Source organism: Amphiprion ocellaris, chromosome 8 (assembly GCF_022539595.1).
Source record: "Amphiprion ocellaris isolate individual 3 ecotype Okinawa chromosome 8, ASM2253959v1, whole genome shotgun sequence".
NCBI lineage: Eukaryota > Metazoa > Chordata > Actinopteri > Pomacentridae > Amphiprion > Amphiprion ocellaris.
In genome coordinates, this window is record NC_072773.1 from 18,266,308 (window position 1) to 18,290,759 (window position 24,452).

General features: G+C 39.3%; 3 protein-coding genes across 3 annotated transcripts; 2 read left to right on the forward strand and 1 right to left on the reverse strand.

The window, feature by feature from the left end:
• Positions 1 to 523: 523 nt before the first annotated feature.
• On the forward strand, positions 524 to 5,293 carry atp6ap1b (ATPase H+ transporting accessory protein 1b). The gene is made up of 10 exons (XM_023260924.3): positions 524 to 684; positions 1,721 to 1,841; positions 2,185 to 2,259; positions 2,354 to 2,547; positions 2,636 to 2,673; positions 2,773 to 2,858; positions 2,975 to 3,207; positions 3,335 to 3,370; positions 3,895 to 4,129; positions 4,261 to 5,293. Exons 1-10 carry the CDS (start codon positions 563 to 565, stop codon positions 4,471 to 4,473), a joined length of 1,353 nt encoding a protein of 450 aa, XP_023116692.2. The 5' UTR covers positions 524 to 562; the 3' UTR covers positions 4,474 to 5,293.
• Positions 5,294 to 6,021: 728 nt separating this feature from the next.
• LOC111562426 (protein pitchfork) lies at positions 6,022 to 17,434 on the forward strand. Its single transcript, XM_023260934.3, has 5 exons — positions 6,022 to 6,286; positions 6,460 to 6,558; positions 15,785 to 15,918; positions 15,990 to 16,107; positions 17,326 to 17,434. Exons 1-5 carry the CDS (start codon positions 6,155 to 6,157, stop codon positions 17,389 to 17,391), a joined length of 549 nt encoding a protein of 182 aa, XP_023116702.1. The 5' UTR covers positions 6,022 to 6,154; the 3' UTR covers positions 17,392 to 17,434.
• A 93-nt stretch (positions 17,435 to 17,527) lies between these two features.
• taf8 (TAF8 RNA polymerase II, TATA box binding protein (TBP)-associated factor) lies at positions 17,528 to 23,954 on the reverse strand. Its single transcript, XM_023260933.3, has 8 exons — positions 23,775 to 23,954; positions 21,874 to 22,033; positions 20,675 to 20,773; positions 20,533 to 20,595; positions 20,227 to 20,351; positions 19,972 to 20,119; positions 19,691 to 19,833; positions 17,528 to 18,018 (listed from the first exon to the last, which is right to left on the reverse strand). Exons 1-8 carry the CDS (start codon positions 23,820 to 23,822, stop codon positions 17,878 to 17,880), a joined length of 927 nt encoding a protein of 308 aa, XP_023116701.1. The 5' UTR covers positions 23,823 to 23,954; the 3' UTR covers positions 17,528 to 17,877.
• Between the last annotated feature and the right edge of the window lie 498 nt (positions 23,955 to 24,452).

Genomic DNA, 24,452 nt, shown 5'->3' on the forward strand with positions numbered 1-24,452 from the left:
TTCACTTGCTGAACACACGCAGGCCTTTTCACTGGAGAAATAGTTTACATTCAGAATCGGTGTTATTCTTAGTGTTTGTTTCTCTTTAAAGTTACTTCTTGAAGTGCCACATACGGATCATGAGACGTGATAACACGAGAAGTGGAACATCAACATATCCAGAGTGAACCAGCACCTTGGACAGCTGCCAGGTGCCATTGAGACAGAACACGGTTCAAATGCATCACACACATTATCATCGGCAGTGTTATGGGGCCCAGTGTGGTTTAATGTCAGAACATTCAAATGCGATGCTGAGCCCAATATCGAGGCAGAATTAGCAATCGAGCTGGGGAAAAAAAAAGGTTCTGGCAGTAGTTCGATGGCAGAAGCTGGACTGTTTTATAAGTTTGTTTTCATGCCACCATGACAAGGAAAAAGAGGGCAAAGCTGCAGCCTGTCGTGAAAGTCAGCTGTGGGCAGGGCAGCTCAATGAAAGAAGCAGGAAGTCCTTCATCCGCACATGACTGTCAGCTGGTCGGGCTCACGTGATCACAGCGTTGCGGAAAAGCTACACGAAAAAATGGCAGAACCGAGGTTCTCCGGAAGGTCGCGATTAGCAGCTTTTATTGCGGTTTTCGTCGCTCTTTTCACTTCAGGGAGAGCCACTTCTCAAGTGCCACTTCTGTTCTGGTCCAGTGATGGGTAATATGTCATTTTTTTCCTGATTATTTTATCAAGGAACACTAACTTCAACGCTCGCCGGCTGTCTTGCATGCTAATGCTAGCACTTGTAGCTAACTTGCTTTCTGTTTTGATGGCTAATTTAGCGAAAATTCATGAATTAAAGCGTCCAAAAACGAAATTAGTTTTGCTTGATTCGTAGAGTTTCTCTCAGTTGTCATGTCATAATCTCAAAACTGTAGCCATGGCTAGATTTTTTCACAATCGTCTTCTATCAGTGTGACTCTTTTGCTTTCCCTGATAGTCTGTGTTGCTAGCAGATATGTTTATTACTATGATTAATGTGTAAAACTTTATAGCTACCGTTTGTTGTTGGGCATAAATACGTATTATTACAAGCAGTAGTGGCAGTGGCATGGATAAAGTAGAGTTGCACCCTTATCCTGACAGTACTATCACCACTTTAACACATTTACACCACTGGCTGAGTCTGACAGACCAACCACAGTTCCTTAGTCTGAGCACACAAGCATCAGACAGACACAACAGGCCATTCATAGAGAAAGAAAATGTGGAAGTACTACTGTATGAGGTGATTTGGTCAGAGGAAGAGACCATTCCTGTGGGGACTTTACAAACTATTGAGGTTTGCACTATGCCGATGGCGTCAGATGTATATTATGCCAGCTTTGTTTATTTCCATTTTACATAACTGCTATTTTAATTATGATCCCAGTATAAACACCAGATGCATATTTTACTGCAAAAACACCTGAATTTTGTACTGATGGTAAGCATACAGTTTTGATAAGAGGATATTTGACACTGTTGGGTTATTGTAGCTAAGTCTGAATGAGAAATGAAATACAAGGCAGACTTTATTGCCTTTTGATACATGTTCTGAGTGAGTGGCAAGCAGCCTTTTAAAGAGCAAAGAAAGTTCTGTGCAGCACAGTAATAACTCTTGTGCTGATTGTACTACATGTTATAGAGCTGCAGTGCTATTTCAAAAAAATGTTTTAAATGTGTCTTTTATGCGTCTTGTCTGTATGTTTAGTTTGCCACCACTGGCCTCAACCACAGCCGGTCACATCACAACCAATGACCAGCTGAGTGCCTATTTCACCTCTGCCTTTGGCTCTGCCTCCCACACTGTGCTGCTGTTCCTGCAAGACAAGGTCAGCACCTGACATACAAACAGCTGATTCCTGCTCTGTAGTAAATATGCTTCTGTCCCTAAAAGGATTCTCTGAAAGCTAGTTCTCTTTCGATATGCAAGTTGCATAAAATGAGGTAGTAATGAATCATGCGTAGTTGCTCGGCAGATGACCCATGCGACACTGTAGCAGTCTTCTCATTCTGGTGTGACAATGAGCTTTCGCATTACTTCCCAATTCGCAGTTCCTCGGCAACACGTTGTCCAGGTCTTTTCTCTGTGGTCAGGGGTCGTTGTTGTAACTGATTCATGAGGTTGATTGATGTTTTAGTTTTATTGCAATTTTTGCATTTGTTTGTGTTCAGTTAAGCAAAGATGACTTCACGGTCTTTGGTGGAGTTTTTGGAAACAAGCAGGAAAGTGCCTTTAAAAACCTTGAGGTAGGTTTTTTTTTAAGTTGTATATTAGTCCAAAATTAAGACTCTTTCGCCTGAAAAATAAGAGTGATAATTTTTTCTGCTGCCTTCCATCCAGGCAGCACTGCATTCTTCTTCCTCATCATTGGCAGTTCCAGCAATGGAGTGGACAGACTCTTCTGTCATCCTGACGCTGCTGCAGGAGAAGCTCGGTGTTTCCCCTCTGCTTGTAGATGCAGACACTCTGTCACAGCTGAGCATCAACACATCTGTCAGCAATCTGCTGCTGATCAATTTGCCTTATTGTACAGGGTGAGACTTTCTCTGATCAATTCTTTATTTTTAAAATCAGATGTTGACACACACTTTAATTTCCTTTATGTTTTTCGTTGTTTTACAGTTTACACAAGTCTTGCAAGGAGGTTCTACAAAACAATGGTACATTTTAACAGTTGAAGTGTAAAGTTAGGCTGTATCGTAGTATAGCAATTTTTGACGTGTGCGGTTTGTAACTCAAATGTATGTTGTTGTCAACAGATGAGATCATGGGGAAGGTGCTGAATATCATGAAAGCCAAAGATGTCCCATACACTGCAATATACACTGGACTCCAGCCGTCACGAGTAAGATATTCATTATGCAATTTTCCATAGAATAACTGTATACAGTTGAAATGGTAATACACTCTGGATGTTTGATTGGATATAATTTGATATAAAATATTTTGAATACTTTGTAGGTGATTTCGGAAACATCTGTGCCTAACCAGTCAGTGGGCCGGTCATTGCTACAAGCACCTACACCTACACCTGCACCTGTGACCCCGCCCATCATCTATAACCAGTCAGGTCCTTGCATCATGCTGTGGGCTAAGAATCTCAATGTCAGCCTTCCAGGCAATTCATCTTGGATCGACCTGGCTGCAGACAGACCTTCCTTGGCAGGATCCATGTGTAATGAGACTGACTCACTGTAAGATGCTGTTTTTTTACTCCATAAAAATATCCAGACTTTAAGAGTATTTTCTGCTTACTAAATAACTTGATTTTTACATAATCTAAGAAAGAAGTCATTCAAATGTTTTTTTCCCTACCTGTAGGCTTGTGCTCACTTATACATCTGGCCTTGTACTAAGGTAAGGCAAAAATAAGCTATTTACAAGAAATATGCTGCAACATCTACGTCTTGGCAAGGAAGCAGAACTGTGCATTTCCATAAATGTCAAAAACTGTTCGGTTATGCATTTGTGTAAATCCCCTAACGACTTGGCCTTATATTTCAATTGTTTCTTTATTGTAAAACATTTTCTCCAATCTTTGAAAAGGCAAAACAACTCTTTAAGCTGCTGTAGAAGTGCAGGCAACATTCTTCAATGTTTTTCGCCTGCTTTTTTCTTCACTTAAATCTTGAAATAGTTCATAGTTAAGTGCAAGTGTGCCAGGTTAGTGTAGTGTGACGCCTGTCTTTTTTAATACTACCACTAGGAGTCGCCAAAGTCAGGTATTTTAAAATATTATTCCCAGGTGTGTAATTATACTATTAAGACCTGGCTTAATGACTGTAGTCAACAGGTGTCACAATTTGAGCAATATACACTGATCTTTTCCGCATATATGATTTCATTAAGATACTTAGCGTCCTTCTTTTGTTCATCTTCAGGTTTGCCATGAGTAATCGCCGCTATCCTGTGTCTGCACGACACTGGTTCACTCTGGACACTGTGGAGCTGCAAGTGGATGGTCGAACTGCATCTTTCAGTGGGACACGCGGCATATATTCCCCTGCAGAGTATTCCTTCCACTGCCAGTCCGTCAGCAGCTTCCAAGATGCCCTGCTCGTCCCAGGTTCCGGTCAAAATGTATCTCAGTGGAGGCTCAATTTTGTCGACTTCCAGGTACGACTGTAGTGCTGCGTTTTCCAACCTGCCACTCCTGCAGCATCACATCAGTTGCTGTATTAATGAAGAGTTTGAAATAATTGGCTCACTGAGAATTTTATACGTGTTTCCTGTTTTTCACAATACAGATTCAGGGCTTCGGTTTGACCAATGGAACAAATTTTTCCTATGCCAGTGACTGTGCAGGATTCTTCACCGCAGGGATTTGGATGGGGTTGCTGACCTCACTGCTCATGCTGCTAATTTTCGTGTACGGTCTGCACATGATCATGCAGCTAAACACCATGGATCGATTCGATGATCCCAAAGGGCCATCGATTTCAGTGCCTCAATCGGAGTGAAACACTTCTCACGCACGCACACACACACACAAACACACACACTCACACTCACACACACTCCTCAGTCTCCCAGTGCTTCGTAGTAGATTGGGGACCCATGACAGTCTTCCCCCCTTTCCTGTGTTTTTCTTCCAATATATTTGCCAGGAAAACCAACCTTTTCTTCCGAGATGCTCTGCTGTGGTTGATTCTCCAAAATCTTTTCAAATGTCTGTTTGGTCACGGTTATCTTGCAAGGCACATTCCATTTTATTTCTCCATATTAAAAAGTGCCAAAATAGGATGCAACTTTTTTTTTCCATCAATTTTGAGTGCATGTGCTTTAAGATGATTGTGTGCCCATGACATGAAGAATTTGCACTCTTACCAGAGAGTGCCTTCTTTGCCAACATGAATGTGATCACTAAATGCTGTAGGACCGTTTCAGACCTCAGTTCTTACTTTACTTTTTCTAGTTTAACTGTAATTTAAAGACTAATAGTAATGAAAGAAGTGCCTTTGTATTAACGATTATTTGTAATGAGCTCTGAAGTGTTGCCTTAAAGAAGTGTGCTAATACTTCCCCATGGAGTTAGCTCTGTTGTCACTTGTTATGGTTAAATCACACATGTACACCAAATACAATCCAATGGGAAGTAATTTATTTATATAAGAAAGAGTTTTTCTTCTTAACCTGCTCCTTATGTTTGCGTCAGGATCATCAACTAATTTAATGACTGTGCTTCGGTCCTGCTTTTATTGAGCTTACTGGTGTGCAATTGCCACAATATGTACAGTACACTGTCTGTAATTGCAAATAAAGATATCTATAAATTGTCAAGTCACTTTTTTAAATAGCACAATCCTGTAGTGGTATTTATGGTGTGATACAAGAGTAGTACAAGATACTAGGTATTGAAACCCTATTAAAATTATCTAGAACACTACTTCACCCATTTAACGTAAAATTGAAGATACTAGGTATTGACACCCTATTAAAATTATCTACAACACTACTTCACCCATTTAACGTAATATTGAAGCTACAACCTTTTGGTATATGTAAATAAGGAACTTGACCTAAATAATTTAAATATTAAGACCAAGACCACACAGCAATAATAATTAGGAAGACTAACCTGACTGATTTTGAACTTTGTGAATTTAGGTTGTGTCCCTACAAAAACATTCTCTAATCTTTACAACTCTAAAGTTATTGAGGTATTTGCATCTTATATGCAACAAATACTGATATTTAAGAGGATGGAATGAATGTTTTTATACATTGTGCATTGGGGAGGTAGTAATTGAACGATTATCAGTGTAGTTACTGATTGTTTTCTGATAGTGCTAAGTAGCTGATAGCTAATAAACATTAACAAGGAAATGCATCTCGGTTGCCATAGCTATAGCAAGTCAAAACACGCAGACTGATTTCGTTTCCTAGTTTCTCAGATAGACTTGAAACGTGCCCACTTTTTTCGACGACCTTTAATTTTGAATCAATACAATGCGTTATATTTAATGACTTGCTGAAGTCAGAGTTCCTGTTTTGTTGCTTTTTCGCCCTTGGTTGCCAGGTAACACTCTTCTGTCACGTGACTGGCTGACTGTAGCGGTAGTTATAGCCGACGCTAACTGTGTTGCTAGCTTCTCTTTCTCGTCCGGTTTGCCTTTCTTGCCAAGAAGTTTGTTTCCAAAAATGTCTACAGCTGCTGGCAGGTCTCGGGAGAGCAAACTAGTTTCCCTCGGTTCTCCGCCACACCGGCCTGGAAACCAAATATCACGACAAGGAGCGCCGCATGTCGGCCCCGGTCACTATGACAACCATAAGGTTGGTGCCTTTAAAACCAAGGAGTCGAGATGGACTAAAGCGTTACACGTTTTTTATGTACAATAATTGTTTGCAGCGCCCTTTAAATACATAAACCCGTGTTTTAAGACCATTAGCTTATTGGCGATATGTTTGTCCATCATAAGGTCAACATGTTGTGTTTTTCTTCACAGATTGGCACCATAGTTTATGACTTAGAGAAGAGACCTGTGAGTAAGAAAGGATATTCTCTGTGTGCGAGGACTGCAGCGCGCTTTCCACCATGTAACAAGGTAAATATTGCCAGTGGAGGAAAACATATTCTGATTGTTTACTTTAGTAAAACTACTCAATTACAAGTAAACATCCTGCATGAAAAACCCTGCTTAAGTAAATGTATTGACACCAAAATTCAAAAATTCAGTTAAAGTACTGGTTAAATCCCTCTGATTGATAAATTACTGTATAAGCCGCAATTAGATTCTTACGGGTGAAGCATCAGCAACGTCTTTAGTATATTTAAGCCAGACAAAAATCTTTAATCTAGAAATATTGTCTGATTTACGGGCCCTCAAAGTACATAAGAGGGGTTCACAATTATGTGCTTTTTAGCTCAAATTATTGTACAAGTAAATAAATAACAATAATTTGAACCTGAGGGAGTCAGATGAGTACCGATTTTTCGTGGAATGACCTTATTCAGTGTAGGAGCAGATTTGAAATATGCTCTGTAAATTATATTGGTGTCAGTGGGTTTCACTTGTAATTAATTGATTGTCTATTTTACCTATATACGGTAGGAACCTTTGTGGCTAGGTAAGGTTTCCAGCCGGAAAGGGACAAATCAGTTTTTGACCGCTAAACGCGGAATGCTGCACGCCGAACGGCAACTTGTGAATGGGAGTTTGTGCACTTTGGAGTTTTTTGGGGAAACCAATGAAGACACTGTGTTCAATGCAAGTTAAAACGAGTTGGACTGTCATTCGTTAGTTCGGTTATTAAGCGCGTCAATTCCGTTTTTATGGTTCCCGGTTGGAGGCTCTCAGTGGCTTAAAGTATTGGCTTAGCTCCTTTAACACAAGTCAAAAACTGATTTGAAAAGTTCGACAACGGCTGCTAGGACTTTGTTGTCGCGTTTTGCTGGCGAGGACGGGAGGATAAGGGAGGCATGACGGTGGCGGAGGCTTGGAGGAGACACCTGAGCGGATCATCACCTGTTTACCTGCGTTCCTGGACGCAGCTGCGGGAGAAGAGGAGAGACGCCGGTGAGGACGCGGAGGAGCTTCACGGTAGCGGCTTTGAATGATCAGTCTTCTGAAATAGGTATGTGTGGCGCTACCATTTATAATGATGGCCATCTAAAAATAGTGTGCACACGTTATGGCGTAATGCCAATGCATTGGTTGGTGAAGTGGGAAAACATTTTGACTGTGTATTAAGTGAACTGTCGGATGATTGCGCGTTGGGTGACACACAGCTGGACGTCAGTGTGTCAGCTGTAGCTGGTAACCTGGACTCTGAGGCCGGCTGTAGTGATACACTGACGAGCAAACAGGTGGTTAAACTGACTGTTAAAGGACTTGCGGACAAGATAGACCGACTGCAATGTGGTAGAAAAACTAAGCTAGTTAGGTAAAGTTGGCAAGATATTCACAGATTCGGACTTCCGGCATCAATAACTCATGAGATATACGTTGTAAAAACATAAACAATGCCTCTTTCAAATCGTTGTAAGCTAGACAATGTACTACAAGGCCAGTTTTATCAAAAGTCGCTGTCTTTCAAGCTGCAGAAATAACATTGGTGTCTATGAGCAGCCGGCTGTGCGACGACTGAACAGGGACCGTCTGCAAATAGCAAAACCGCTGCAATAGCGAAGAGAGGCACTACACAAATATTCAATAACTTAACTTTTATACACTGTAGCGTCACAAAATTTACTGCAGCCATCAGTTCTCTCCTGCTGGTCATACTACAACTCTTGGGTTGATACTACATACAAAATCTGAATGTTAAGGAATTTTTATTATTTAATTATTATTTTATTAGTCATAAAATTCAATAGCTTCACTCTTATATAGTGTAGAGTCACCAAAGTCATTGGAGCCATCAATTGTGTCTTGCTGGTCATACTACAGCTTTTGGTTTGATGCTAAATACAAAATCTGAATTTTAAGGAATTTTCATTATTGTCTTATTATTTTATTAGTCATAAAATTCAATAACTTCACTCTTATGAATTGTAGTATCACCAAAATCACTGGAGCTTTCAATTATCTCCTGCTGGTCATACTACAGCTTTTGGTTTGATGCTAAATACAAAATCTGAATTTTAAGGATTTTTCATTATTTAATTATTATTTTATTAGTCATAAAATTCAATAACTTCACTCTTATGAATTGTAGTATCACCAAAATCACTGGAGCTTTCAATTATCTCCTGCTGGTCATACTACAGCTTTTGGTTTGATGCTAAATACAAAATCTGAATTTTAAGGATTTTTCATTATTTAATTATTATTTTATTAGTCATAAAATTCAATAGCTTCACTCTTATATAGTGTAGAGTCACCAAAGTCATTGGAGCCATCAATTGTGTCTTGCTGGTCATACTACAGCTTTTGGTTTGATGCTAAATACAAAATCTGAATTTTAAGGAATTTTCATTATTGTCTTATTATTTTATTAGTCATAAAATTCAATAACTTCACTCTTATGAATTGTAGTATCACCAAAATCACTGGAGCTTTCAATTATCTCCTGCTGGTCATACTACAGCTTTTGGTTTGATGCTAAATACAAAATCTGAATTTTAAGGATTTTTCATTATTTAATTATTATTTTATTAGTCATAAAATTCAATAACTTCACTCTTATGAATTGTAGTATCACCAAAATCACTGGAGCTTTCAATTATCTCCTGCTGGTCATACTACAGCTTTTGGTTTGATGCTAAATACAAAATCTGAATTTTAAGGATTTTTCATTATTTAATTATTATTTTATTAGTCATAAAATTCAATAACTTCACTCTTATATACTGTAGTATCACCAAAATCATTGGAGCCATCAATTGTGTCTTGCTGGTCATACTACAGCTTTTGGTTTGATGCTAAATACAAAATCTGAATTTTAAGGAATTTTCATTATTGTCTTATTATTTTATTAGTCATAAAATTCAATAACTTCACTCTTATGAATTGTAGTATCACCAAAATCATTGGAGCCTTCAGTTATCTCCTGCTGGTCATACTACAACTCTTGGTTTGATGCTAAATACAAAATCTTAATTTTAAGGAATTTTCATTATTGTATTATTATTTTATTAGTCATAAAATTCAATAACTTCACTCTTATACACTGTAGTATCACCAAAATCACTGGAGCTTTCAATTATCTCCTGCTGGTCATACTACAGCTTTTGGTTTGATGCTAAATACAAAATCTGAATTTTAAGGATTTTTCATTATTTAATTATTATTTTATTAGTCATAAAATTCAATAACTTCACTCTTATACACTGTAGTATCACCAAAATCACTGGAGCTTTCAATTATCTCCTGCTGGTCATACTACAGCTTTTGGTTTGATGCTAAATACAAAATCTGAATTTTAAGGAATTTTCATTATTGTCTTATTATTTTGTTAGTCATAAAATTCAATAACTTCACTCTTATGTACTGCAGAAAGATTACACTCTGTCTATCAGTTGGCTCCTGTTGATCATACTACAACTCGGTTTGATATTTAACTATTTTTCATGATTTTAAGGATTTTTTTATTAGCAATGAAATTGTTGTTATATATCTCAAATATTTTTTGTTGTAACAGATAAAAGTGCTCATCCATTTTTTTTGGTAGATTGTGGAACATTAATAACCAAAAGTAACTGAATTTTATTTTATTTGGGTTGTTTATTGCCATGTGAAGTTGTGCACACTATTTAGTGTGCATGCTTGTGTGTGAAGTTTAAGGATTATGAGTAAATTAGCTTTGATGGCTCTTCTCTTGATGTATGTGGTGCTATATTTTTAGATCCATAGTGCACCTGTTTGTCGAAATACATGATACTGAATAGTAATGGAACTTGGAATCCTCACCAAAGAGAGGATCAGATAACACCAATATACCAAACTAAACTGTTTAGACTGTCTCCTCAAGTACTGACGATTGGGAAGAAAGACAATAAGATGCCTTCTTACAAGGCTGCAGCGTTAACTGATTCATTTAAACCATAATGTTAAACTGCTAATAATATTTTCCAAGTTAAGGACTGTACGGACAATACTTGGAAGAAAAAACCTGAAGGTATGATCAGTAAGACCTTTTGATGGTTGGATGGAGTTTATTTTTTCTACAGTGTTTAAGAGTAAAGTGATTGAATTTTATTTACTACAAAAATTCCTTAAAATTCTGATTTTTTTTATTTAATATCAAACCAAGCATTGTAGTATGACAATCAGGAGCCAACTGATGGCTCCAGTGAATTTGATGACACTACAGTACATAAGAGTGAAGTTATTGAATTGTATTACTAATAAAATAATAATAAAATGATAAAATTCATTAAAATTATGAAAAAATGTTTTTATATCAAACCAAGAGTTGTCGTATGAACAGTAGGAGCCAACTGATGGCTCCAGCGATTTTGGTGACACTACAATGTATAAGAGTGAAGTTATTGAATTTTATTAACAATAAAAAATTCCTTAAAATTCAGATTTTGTATTTAATATCAAACCAAGGGTTGTACTATGACAGTCACGAGACAACTGATGGCAGCAGCGAGTTTGGTGACACTACAGTACATAAGAGTGAAGTTAATGAATTATATTCCAAATAAAAATTATTTAAAATTCTAATTTTGTACTTAATATCAAACCAAGTGATGTAGTCAGGAGACAATTAATGGCTCCAGTGATTTTGGTGACACTACAGTAAACAAGAGTGAAGTTACTGAATTTATTACTAATAAAACAATACTAAAATAATAAAAAATCCCTTAAAATTCAGATTTTGCATTTAGTGTCAAACCAAGAGTTGTAGTATGACCAGCAGGAGGAAACTGATGGCTGCAGTAAATTTGGTGACACTACAGTGTATAAAAGTTAAGTAATGTAATATTTGTGTAGTGCCTCTCTTCGCTATTGCAGCGGTTTTGCTATTTGCAGACGGTCCCTGGTCACTCGTCGCACAGCCAGCTGCTCATAGACATCAATGTTATTTCTGCAGCTTGAAAGACAGCGACTTTTGATAAAACTGGCCTTGTAGCACATTGTCTAGCTTACGACGATTTGAAAGAGGCATTGTTTATGTTTTTACAACGTATATCTCATGAGTTATTGATGCCGGAAGTCTGAATCTGTGAATATCTTACCAACTTTACCTAACTTACGAAAATCTCTGAATGAGTTTTCTGAACTATGTGGTGAAATAAAGTATATGCATTATTCATTAATGGGGTTGTTGTCACCAGAAGAAAAAGAAAGACATGAAACATGGACGAAGGCTAAAATGATGTTTAACGATGAATTTGTTTACAGTGTTGGAGAGTGGGTAAAATCTAATGAAAAAGGTGTGTCTGAAACTGGAAATAATAATGGTGTTGGTGGCGAACATGATAATATTGAACCCAATGACAGTCTCTCTAACGTGGGTAAATATTCAAACAAAAGTTACACAAGTAACAGGTCAAGTACTGCTTCCTCAGTAAAAATAAAAGTAGCAGCGGAAAGAGCTGCACTTTTGTCCCGAATGGCTGCTTTAAGGGAACGACACGCACTGGAGGAACAGGAGCAGCAAATCAAAAGGAAAAAGGAACAACTGGAGTTGAAGACGGAACTGGCTGCATCAGATGCTAAGTGGGCAGTTTTGCAGGCTTCTGGGGGACAGGGCCGTTCTCAGGCATCAATGGATGGCATGAACTCTTATTTTGAAAGAAAAAAAAGGAAACTGGTACAAAATGCACTCAACCCAATGGCAAAGGAGTATGAGCCCGCATCCTGTAAAACACAAGAGCAAAGGGATTGGTCAATGCCACAATTTAAACAACCAGCAATGGAAACAAAACCTTTGGAAACATCAGAAGTTTTACAGCCTGCTACAACAAGTGATTGGGTAATTCAAAACAGGAAGCAAAACATGGATAATCAACATGAGCCTCAGTTTTCATCTGGTGATGTTGTTAGTATTATGCACAAACAAAATGAAATAACAGATGCCTTAATACACCAACAGCGCTTGCTTTCTCTGCCAGCAAGAGAAATTCCAGCATTTGAAGGTGATCCATTCCAGTTCAAAGCCTTTGTCAAAGCGTTTGAGGAAGGTGTTGAGGAAAAAGCAAGTAAAGCTGACTGCCTTTACTACCTGGAGTGAAAATCAAAGCTGGCTTTAAGGTCCTAGTTTTCTATGGAAGTCCATGGCAGATTGGCCATCAAATGAGCATGATGTTAAGGTGGATTATGACGATCCAGAGGTCAGAAAGGATGTCTCTGTAAATTCCATCACACATGGTTCACTGAATGCCACTGACCACCTCATGTTCTACTTCTGAGATTGGAGAAAACTTAAGGTATCAGTAGCCTGGTTTCTTCGACTGAAAAAACATCTGTTGGAGCTCAGTCAAACGAGTTGGACTGTCATTCGTTAGTTCGGTTATTAAGCGCGTCAGTTGTGTTTTTATGGTTCCCGGTTGGAGGCTCTCAGTGGCTTAAAGTATTGGCTTAGCCTCTTTAACATTCAGATTCTTTAAGTAAAAGTACGATGACAGGGATGTGACAAAACTGTATTGCCAATAAAAGTCCTGCATCAAAAATCCTACTTCAATAAACGTGTATAAGTATTAGCAGCAAAAAGTAGTAAATGCATCAACATAGAAGTCCTGGTTTGGTCCTTCTTCTTGATATAATATCTGACACCATTAAATTATTATCAGTGAAGCATCAGTGTGTCAGCAGCATGTTACTGTTGGGGCTGCTGTAGGTGTGAACTACTGTATTTTTAGATATTGGATCATTTGACCATTTGCTGCATAGAAACCATGTGAGGAGTTTAGAGGAGAAAATCAGTATTTGGTGGAGCTGATAACAACTCATAGACATGTGAAATGTGAGAAGCTACACATGTTGGAAACCATTGGTTTATCTTCAACAGTCTGTTGTATTTTAAAAGGTTACTATAATATCCATTGTATCAAGTCTGCATCTTGAAAGTAAGTAAAGCTATCTGAAAAATTTAGTGGAGTAGAGAGTACAAAATCTCCTTCTGAAATGTGGAGGAGTTGAACTATAAAATAATATTAAATACAAATACTCATGTACAGTACAAGCACCCCAAATTTTACTGAAGGACAATACTTCAATAAAGGCACTGAGTTACTTTTCACCCCTTCATCTTAAAGATTTCCTACAAAGGACCTTCCTGCTCCATCATCCATGTACTGGGAGCACACATATACACAATAAGTTACAGTTAGTCATCATGAGTACTACTCCTGCAGTGGCAGAGAAAGTATTTACATCCCATCCCAGTGGTGTCCATCCATCCATCCATCCATCCATCCATCCATCCATTATCTATACACCACTCAATCCTCATTAGGCTCGTGGGGGGGCTGGAGTCTATCCCAGCTGACTTGGGGCGAAGGCAGGAGACACCCTGGACAGGTCACCAGTCTATTACGGGGCTACATACAGACAAACAATCACACTCGCATTCACTCTGGGCGCCCATCTTTAGTGTATTTAATGAAGCCATGTAAAATTTTACTTTCATGCAATGATTATCTACCAAGTTACATGCCCTTGAAGTATACTTTCAGAGCTAAAATACACATTTGACCATTTTGCAACCAAACAAATCTGTAAACGGACAAATACATTTTACAAGTGTTAAAATCAAAAGCCAAAATCTTGTTTTTGGTCAGCATTATTTTTCGTATAACTAACTTTGTGCATCAATATAATTGGATATAATTCAATTTCAATTCAATTTTATTTATATAGCACCAATTACAGTCAAATCGTCTCGAGACGCTTTACAGAACCCATATGCCTGACCCCCAGAGCAAGCCAAAAGGCGACAGTGGCAAGGAAAACACCCTTTTAACAGGGAAAAAAACCTCGAGCAGAACCCGGCTCTAATGTGGGGGGAACCATCTGCCTGCTGGCCGGGCGGGTTGAGAGGGACAGAAGAGGTAGAAAGGTAGAGATAGAGGGGTAGAGATAGAGGGGTAGAGATAGAGAGGTGGGGGGGTGGGACACAAGGACCATAAAACACAGCCACACATCTGAAGCATCCAGCATCCAGCTCTGGGACCAGGGACACTCGGAGAAAGGACACAGAAAGAAACAGAGTGAATGTAATGCAATAATGGTATATATAGTAAATACATAGGTAGTTAGAGAAGGGCTCAGTGCATCAAGAGAGGTTCCCCAGCAGTCTAGGCCTATAGCAGCATAACTAGGGGCAAACTAAAGGGACGTCAAGAGGGGAAGTCAGTTGTGCAAATGAAAACACAAGCATACCCCGTCAGGGTCACCCAGTCAGCCCTAACTATAAGCTTTGTCAAACAGGAAGGTATATATCAGTATATCGGTATATCAGTTTTAGTAACTCCGGCTTCCTCCCACAGTCCAAAAACAAGCTGAGGTTAAATGGTAATTCACCCTAAGTTGGCTGGGATAGGCTCCAGCCCCCTCTAAATGAGGATTAAGCAGTGTATAGATAATGGATGGAAGGACAGTTTTAGTAGCAAAACTGAACCAGTTTAATGCCTCTGACATAAAGTAATAGAAACAGTCACTGATTCTTTGGATGTGTTATCTGTTCTCTGATAATTCACCAGAGAAAACTTTAAAATCTGCATTTTGGATAAACATTCAAGGGTCACATCACCATGTGGGATAGATGGTTGATCAGAGCAAGTTATCGCAAATAAAAATTCACTTTTTTACCTACTTTCTGATACCAGGCTTCTAGCCATGATGTGATGCCTTTTATGTTTTCAGAGCTTGACCCCAAACACAAACATCAGGATATGTCAGTATTAGCTTGCTTGATTTTGACCAGGGGTTGCACAGCAGCTCGAGGGTTAGCACTGTCACCTTGCAGTTGGAAGATCTCCTGTTCACATCCCGGCCTGGGTCTGCATGTTCTCTTTGTGCATGTGTGGGTTTTCTCCGGGTTCTCCGGCTTCCTCCCACAGTCCAAAAACAGGCTGAGGTTAACTGGTGATTCTAAATTGTCTGTAGGTGTGAATGTGAGTGTGATTGTTTGTCTCTATGTGTCGCCCTGTGACAGGCTTGTGTAGGTCTTCACCCTAAGTCAGCTGGGATAGACTCCAGGGCCCACGCAACCCTAATGAGGATTAAGCGGTGTGTCGATAATGGATAGATGAATGATTTTGACCACTCATTTTAAATCAATTTCCTTTGAGTCCCTAGTGGAGGAACAACACTAATTGCTGGAATGCCTGTTTAACGTGTCACATTCAACTTAAAGATGTCTTTCTGTCATCAGACAGCGACCCCTTCACCACAGCAGTACCAGCAGGATCAAAGCAGGTCCAGAGTCGTCCCTCCTGGGAAAACACCTTTCAGCTCAACCACACAGAGGTTCAGCAGCATGCCAAGTACAGCCGAGGACAGTCCAGGGTGAGACAGAGTCACACAACTGAAATGTAACAGCAGTGGACTGAGCTGATAGCTGTTATTTTGTGATGCAGGCCTGGAACGTATGCTCACGATGTGGTGAGAAACAGGAAAGTGAGCTGGCCAATGTGCTTTGGGAGCCCAGACTGGTCCAGACTGCCTCAGATGGACAAGAAGTCACTCAGAGTGAATGTGAGTGAAACAAATCTGCAAATTTAAAGACCTTATTGTTTTGGGACATCCACTTTTAAGGTAAAAGTAGGGAAAGCATGAGGATGTTTTGCACAGTTTCACTAGTTTTGTTAACGCTAAAAAGTCACAGATAAAACTCTATTAGAAGGCAGATTCATGTTGGTAAAGGTAACCAAATCTGTCAATCAGCATAAAGATTAAACTTAAACATTATGCTGTTTGTTCAATCCACACAAAACAGTGAAGTTTAAAACTGGTAACATTTTTAGAGTTTGCATCCTGGACTATTTCTTGCCTAACTTCCAACTAAAGCGCAATGTAAGTGGCAGTAGTTATTCACAGTCACAGTGACACGTCAGCTGTAAAATCCTGTCTCAGAATAAAAATGTCGTCATAGCGTTTAGATCTGAGAAACCTTCAAACTTGTGATTGTTACTCAAACTGGACTGTATGGACCAGAGTTCACATCTTATAAGTGCCAGTTCTGTTTATTCCAACATAGACATCCATCCATCCATCATCTATACACCACTTAATCCTCATTAGGGTCACGGGGGGCTGGAGCCTATCCTGGCTGACTTAGGGTGAAGGGCGAAAAGCAGCTGACACCTGTAGAGGTCACCAGTCTTTTTTACCAGTTAGAAGTTCCAACTGAATGTCTGTGGTCAGTCCAATCAGTCAGAAATACATTGCTGTTAAATAAATCCCATAAATCTTTTACTGTACATGTTACGGGCTTAGGAGGTCTGCTTCCTGAATCCTTAAAACTTAAACACAACTGCTGCTAAAAATGCAGCATTACCTCATAGGAATTATACACGGTTATTCAAAAAGAATGAACCAATTTCATTACTACTACAACTTTTATTTGATGTTTAAGGTCATCAAATGACATCGAATAACAACAGCGATCAACTCAGTGGACTGTGATATGCTGATACTGGTCTGTGAGGAATTCTCTTATCACATTGATGTTGCCCGTGCACAGGTGGTGGCCACAATGAACACTTGTAAGGCAGGAAATAAAAGTTGATTGTGAGTAGAATACTTGTGACTTGGCTGGAGTTTTCTATTGCTTTTTGTTATTAAAATATTGCATAATGAAATTGGTTCATTCTTTTTGAATAACCCTGTATTTAACGGGATAAATGTACATTTTTTTCAGGCTACATGACACAAAACCTAATGATCCTTTGTTATTTTATTTTCTCTCCTCAGTTAACAAGTAAAAAGGAGTTCCTTAAGCAGAGGAACAGAGTGGCCTACCTAAGTCTGTACTATTAACTCTAAAGCTGACGAATAAAAACCCATCGTGACATCAACACTAGACAGTGGCTGCAACTTTTGTCCTTAACCAAACAAGGCCAAACACTACTTAATTTATCTGACAAAAACTGTTGTCAAGAAAAACTGGCAATGCCAGAGTTTAAAAAAGAAACCGATCTTTCTTTATTCACAACATGACTGGATTCATGTAAGGTTATACAGTCAGAGGAATTTTAAAACAACAATCATTTTAAACAAGGTGAGTGCTTATTGAAAAAGAGACGGTTAACAAAACAAAATTCATCTTCAACACAAGTCAGTCTGTACGTCAAAGTCGGCAGCAGTACTGCTTCCTCGACTGAGAAACGGCAGCCGCTGGTCCCGGCTCACAAAGCAGTTTCAACAGAGAGCTGCTCCTCTCTGTGGAGGGAATCAATGACTAGACTGCTGAAAGCACCAACCACTGGGGCAAATATGAGTCTGGTGGTTCAGGACGGCCCTGATTCATTTCTTCCTCCTCACTTTGGGTTTCTTGACCGGCCGGAGGTACGGGTTGTCGATCATGTTGTCCTCGTTGGCCTTGGCAGATGGAACAACGCCACTGGGAGGAAGCATGGAGTTCTCTTTATCAGCTCCTGGATCATCCTGAATAATGGAAACAGAAACAAAAATGGAAGTGAGCGGTGACCAGTCATTACGTCATAGTCGATTTGCTTTCTTTATGTGTGATGTAGATTCTCAATCATCCAGTCATGGTAATTTTAAGGGCTTCAGTAGAAGGCAACCAGACTTCATTTTGGTTCTTGAAGATGTTTCACCTCTAACCCATGAGACTGACAGGTGGGGAGATCCAGGTATTTACTGAGGGCTATCTGTGGGTCTTTACTTGAAGCTCTCGTGATTTAGGGTGTGAATGGTGGCGTCTGCTTAGAAAGGTCTGTTGCAATTTAACAAACTGCTTCCTTCTCTACTTTTCTAAACCATCTGTCTTCTCTGTCCAGAATGTGGACATTTCTGTCTTCAAGGGAACGTCCCTCCTCTTTTAGATGCAGGAGGATTGTTGAGTCTTGTCCTGAGGAGCTGCACTGTTACAACTGTTGTTTCTGTAGAATGAACACATTTTTGTCCCAAAGTGTTGGGGGGGGGGGGGTCTGATGTGCACTGGGATGTTGTTTGGACAAAGTCTTACAAGTTTTTCTGAAACACCAGTTAGCCTGTTTTTTGTTTACATGAAATAAGTGGTGGTCGGGCAGAGGTCAAGCTGGGCACATATCAGATTAGGGGTAAAGTTGGTTCTATTGTTTAAGAGCTAGTTGCTTTCTGACAGTCTCCGCTGCCTTAAATGTAAGTAAGAATCTAAAGTGAGGTGCCCTTTTTCATTTTTTGGATCTTGTTTACAAAATTGGTGAAATTTCGGATATATGCAGGGTGTGGCTTCTCCAGCATAAAGCCTAAAGAAGCCACGCTCCTTTTCAAGGGCTGAAAATGGAGAAAGTCACTAACCATCTATCATATTACTGGCTTTACTGTGAAGAAGCCACACCATGCATATATGAACTTTCAAAGACAGAAAAAGGAGCTCCACTCAGACCTATTATCAGCATCATTAACTCAGTCCCCTATAACGAATTCCAAAATTCCTATTATTCTTAAATTTTTTTGTTAGTAAGTTCCACCTATCAGGCCCAGTGCTAACATCCCTCCCCAGGCAGTGTCACCACCTTTCACTCCTTGATTCATGTCATGAGTTTTGGGTGTGTAACAACCCACAGGTGGCCCTAAATACATAAATACCTGAAACTCCCAACCAGTCAGTTAGAAAAGAAGAAGTCATGGATGAGAGGTGAAGCATTTTCAAGAACCAAAAGGTCAGGTGCCCTCTACTGCAGCAATTAGGATTTCTTGCTGAGAGTTTGGTGAAAAGATTGATTCTTTCACTTCTTTGCACCGCATAGGATGCTTGATTAGTTTAGCACATTGACAGGAAGCATGTGTCTGCACAGAGCCTGACTGTCCAAAGTTGAAAAATCTGCTTTCCAGCCTCTGTAAAGGTAATTAACACACATGTATTGTGTTTAAACCACTGACTAACCAGTGATAATAGCACAAGTTGGAAAGAAATGTATCTCAACATAATCCCTGGCAGATCATTTTAAAATCATTGGAAATCCTCCAAACCTAATCTATATGCCAAACAATTCTAATAATATATAAGGTCAGAGTTTGTTATACATGCTGCAGATGTAACAGCTTTAATTGTGATCCCAGGTCCTCTGAACTCAGAGATGCTGATGGCATGAACGCTGTGAAGACTCACCGTGATGATGTTTCCTACTGTGTTCTCGCTGTCGGTCTGGTCGTCCTGCTCAGACGAGTCCGTCTCCTCCAGTGTCTGCAGTTCCAGCTCTGAGGGTAGAAGGGCGCTGAGATATGGTATGGCACTTGGCCGGGCTGCGATCACTAAAAACACAGTCACAGGGATTAGAATTCTTGCAAATACAAGATGCTTCTGTTCGTAACTTTGAACAGAGAGTCAGGATCTCACACACGTTACAATCAACCACTGAAATTCAGGGCAGATTGGTCAGAATCACTCACAAGGAAAGGCAGTGATGTCATCTTTAAAGAGGCTTTGAGTTTCTCCGGTCTTGGCCATGAAGCGTGTGAGGGCTCGCTCCACATCTCTCCTCTGAGTTGCTGCCTTTTCTCTCACCACTTGGTACTCTGACACAGGCTCTCTGAATGTCTGCATGAAGGAAAACACACCTCAGTGTCTTAATCTTTAATACAGCAATACCCAAAGGAATACTACTTATTTCAGATTCAGTTCAGTCTCGAGGGGTTCTGCCTCACAGGTGTTTTGATGTAGGTGTGAGGGTCAGGAAACTCTGGGAAGTGGCTGGGGATGTGAGGTGGGTGTGTGCGTTTCTGTCCAGCTGACAACGCTTTGGCAGTCCCAGGCGCATTCGTCACTGGAGCTGAAATTGAGAAAATCCAAACATTTGTCATATTTGAAACCAGTAGGAAAAAATAGCAGTTAAAGATGAAGTTAGCTTGTAATTATCATATTTAAATCAGTTTAAAAGCTGTAAATACTACTGTTAATTTTATTATCCCTAAGTTACAACACTAATCATGGAGAGTGGAGTGCATACTTACGGGCCGTGATGACCATCCTTTGTGATCTTTTGGCATATACAGGCAGGGTGTCGACATTGAAACCTTTAGTGACACAAACAGGTTAGATCTAATCAGTTTTATGTTTTGCTAACAACATATGATTCATATGTTGGAGTCTTACCCATTTCAATGAGCGTCACAACTGCATCTGGCAGAGTTGGAATGCTCCTGGCTGTGTGTTCACAATATGCTTTGGCACATCGACCAATTTCAGTGATATCTAAAAAACAGAAGCAGAAAACAGTGTTTCTGAATTTATATGTATTATTTTTTATTTATTTATTTACCTTTACTTAACCAGGAAGTCCCATGATGACTCATAAAAGACTGAATTGTGTATGCAGGAATCATTAACAAGTTTTATTCATGGAAGAACTGACATTAATAATAACAAAGTAAACTTTTAAAAAAAGTCATCCCATTAGATGCTACAAACATCAAATATAAAGAAACACGACACAAACATGAACAGGAACTGAACAGGGATGTGTACATGCATTTTCTCACCTAAATGCTAATTCTGGGTATTTGCTATTACACAGAAACCATCCAGGAAACTTTAAATAGGTAAAAAGTAGCAGTTTGATCGAGCCAAAAATATTCTGCTATCATATCAGGTTTTGTTTTTTTTCAGTTTTATGTATTTTAGATATTTGCAGTAGCAGCTTAACTATTGTGTGCATGGATGTGTTCTTACAACTATATGTCCAACAGAACCTGACTAATAATTAATACAACTCCTAAAATCATTTAAAAATGTAGGCAAAACATTTTAATACAACTGCATGCAGTTCACACTTGTGCCTGATATGTAAATGCTACTACGTCCGACCTGGTACCTTTGCAGAAAAGTTCCCAGGGTGCTTATTTAGACACCTGCCGTTGCTGACAGATTAACAAAAAGGAGTTTCTGTCCAGCTGAAATCACTTGCAGTTCAAAGAACTCTTTCCCCTTTCACTGTCTGCACACCAAGCTCTACTGGAATTTTTTTTTTTTTTTTTTAAGAAATGGTGATACCATTTTTTAAATAATTGATTGGTCAGTAGGTGGTGTTTTAATACGTGTTCATCTATTTTCTCAAACATAACCTGCTCTGGAGCACGTTAAGCATTCAGCATAAGCTACCATCGAACGTGAACTACTGCTGCATTACCAAAAACCCAGATTTTATCCTGAAGTTACCTCCATAACCTTAAATTCTGCTTTCTAGTACAGGCCTCATGAAATGTACTGACACCCAGAACATGCAGCTGAGAGGAAAGTGAACATGGAAACATTCCTCAGTGGAAGGGGGCTATACTTGAGGATTCAAAACTTACAGCTCTGCATCATCTCAGTGAGCGTTTCCACTGCTGCCTTCTCTGCACTCTCAAAGCCACTCTCGGTCAGCAAGGCGCTGACAACAACCTGCAGGGTGCGACGCCGGGCCAGGTGGTAGTTCTCTGCTGGGCTGGAAGCTGCTTTAGTACCACTCCCACGCTGAAAAAACATGGAATAAAATATAAGGACAGTGAGAAGATATATCAGAAAAACCAACAGAAAGCTAAGAAATGATCAGCATGAGAAAACTGGTTCATCCCAGCAGGAAATAGACACTAAGAACTGAAGGCCCGTCCAAAAGTCATATAAACATCACATTAAACACCTCACCATCTTATGGGTGATGGATTTAACCAAAAGTTAAGCGCATATGCACACATGTGCAAGTGTAACATTTGTAACGATTAACAAATAAAGGAGACTCTTTTCATTTCGTTATATGCCACCCTGTCACCTACTCCTTCGTCCTCCTGCCTGTGACCCAGAAATCAATCTCAAAATGCCATCTTGAAGGACGTTTCAATTAATAAAATGCATCTCGAGGATGCACAAGTGCAAAGCCCAGTGCAGTGTCCCCATCCAGTGATACCAGCTCCATGACCACCACTTACAACCTTCACCTCCGCATGTTGTGTCAGAACCGCCCTTGTACTCTCCACGCACCTGTAGTAATTGTTTTTATTTTTTACAAAATATGTATATTCTTCTTTAAACATAATTTTTTCTTTATGTTAAAATATATTTATTAGTATTTGTTTTTATTGTTGTGTAAACAGTAAAATTATTACCAGTGTTTCTTAATAATTAGGTTAAAATGCTAAAGCCAAAGGAACAGTTATATTCAAATCCTAGTCTTGAAATATTGTAGCCTGGTAAAATTTGTCTTTATCAAAATACACTATCTAAGCACAGGAGGGAGCACTCAAGGGCAACAGGCAACAATAAAACACAGCAACCCATCCAATCCTTCTTCAGTGGTTTCAATTAGTCCTAAAGTTTCACAATCTCTGAATCTTTCTCATCTGTACAATTTGTATTCCACATGTTGGCATGCCATCAAACCAATGATAATGTTAGTCACATTAGCCTCAAAATGCGCTAATATGTCAGATTTTCCAAACGTTATGGTGACATGATCATACAAAAAAAACCAGCTAATCAACTGGAAATTCAGTTCCTTAAATGCTAGGAGTGCATGAAGAACCTTGTGTTCACTCTTGCAGCCAACAGCAGAGCACGTGGTGAGTTTTGCTTGTGGCTGAGACATTTTATAATAAGCAGAAGCAGCTCTAAAGAGTAAATAAACCTGGTGGACTGAGAGGCAGCTTGCTCTATCTGAATAGTTCACCTGGAAGCAGCAGTAGTGAGGAGGCAGAATTATACAAAGTTTTAGAGAGACGACTATTGGTTTGTGGTGGTATGTAGCATTTTGGTCAAACTGGCTTCTACTGTAAAGCTGGGAGGCAGTCTAGTTGTAGGAGGGATAATCGTCTTAGAACAACCACATAAGACAATAATTACAAATTTTCACATACGGGTAAACTACGTGTGTCCATTATTTTAACTGAGGTTATTATATGGCCGCATTTAAAGGTAAACTTGTATAGAAATGCAAAAGTTATCTCGCATCTATATCGATACATGAATATAAACATGGAAGTGTTCATTCATTTGTATATACAGACTATTTGGGTTAAACGTTAACGTAGCTCAAGTTAGTTAACCTTACAGCTTATAAAGAAGTGCAATAGGTTGTTACTGGACTAAGCAGAAATTTGAAGTTATTAATCCTGCTGGACACAGACGTGTGTCTCCTCCAGTGTGCTCTAACTGCTAGCTTAGCACCACCAGCTTAGCGATATCCTGCCCCTGACGCTGCCTAGAAAAGGGCGCCTCTTACCCCGCCTGAGTTCAGAGGACCTCCCGAAGCCACCGCAGGATCCGCCATCCGTTCTTTGTCTCGATTCTCCTCGTTGTGTTGATTTAACTTAACACGACAACAACTTTATCTGTCCGACGACTCGTTTAGCCGCCGTTAGTAAACACGGTGCAGATACATGACGCCGTTTCCGAAACTAGACGAAAATGACCGACGTTATATTGAGTGCTGCTCCCTGGTGGTCATCTGTGAAACTACACCTGCTCAGCCGATTCATTCAATATCAATATCTCATTCAATAATGCTCAGTGCGGATACTTCTTCGCTTATTATTCACCTACTTGTGGAAAAAAGTGGCAATATTACTAAGCATGAATTTGTCACAGAGACGATAAAACTGATCAACTAATCATTTTAAGCATTTTTGAATCAAAAATTACAAACATTGAGTAACTCCAACTTTTAATTTGTGTCACTTTTCTACTTCCCCCCCCCTATTTTCTATTATTATAAAATGAATATTTTGGATTTTGGATTGCTTGGATGACAAAGCAATGAGTTTCAAAATGCTACGTTGGAGGTTTTTTGACATTTTATAGGTAAAAGAAATCATTGGCTAAGCACAAAAATAATCAGCAGATCAACTAATAAAGAAAAATATCATTATTTTCAGCCTTTGAACTCGCTCTAATCAATATG

What these genes read in the sequence shown, in the direction of transcription:
- LOC111562426 (XM_023260934.3), top strand. Translation starts at nt 6,155, where the DNA reads ATGTCTACAGCTGCTGGCAGGTCTCGGGAGAGCAAACTAGTTTCCCTC. An exon ending in GTCACTATGACAACCATAAG is followed by an intron (nt 6,287 to 6,459) that starts GTTGGTGCCTTT and finishes TTTTCTTCACAG; the next exon opens with ATTGGCACCATAGTTTATGA. An exon ending in GCTTTCCACCATGTAACAAG is followed by an intron (nt 6,559 to 15,784) that starts GTAAATATTGCC and finishes TTCTGTCATCAG; the next exon opens with ACAGCGACCCCTTCACCACA.
- taf8 (XM_023260933.3), bottom strand. Translation starts at nt 23,822, where the DNA reads ATGGCGGATCCTGCGGTGGCTTCGGGAGGTCCTCTGAACTCAGGCGGG. An exon ending in ACACCTACATCAAAACACCT is followed by an intron (nt 20,120 to 20,226) that starts GTGAGGCAGAAC and finishes TCCTTCATGCAG; the next exon opens with ACATTCAGAGAGCCTGTGTC. An exon ending in CAGTAGGAAACATCATCACG is followed by an intron (nt 18,019 to 19,690) that starts GTGAGTCTTCAC and finishes TCCATTATTCAG; the next exon opens with GATGATCCAGGAGCTGATAA.
- atp6ap1b (XM_023260924.3), top strand. Translation starts at nt 563, where the DNA reads ATGGCAGAACCGAGGTTCTCCGGAAGGTCGCGATTAGCAGCTTTTATT. An exon ending in CTGTTCTGGTCCAGTGATGG is followed by an intron (nt 685 to 1,720) that starts GTAATATGTCAT and finishes CTGTATGTTTAG; the next exon opens with TTTGCCACCACTGGCCTCAA. An exon ending in TGTAATGAGACTGACTCACT is followed by an intron (nt 3,208 to 3,334) that starts GTAAGATGCTGT and finishes CCCTACCTGTAG; the next exon opens with GCTTGTGCTCACTTATACAT.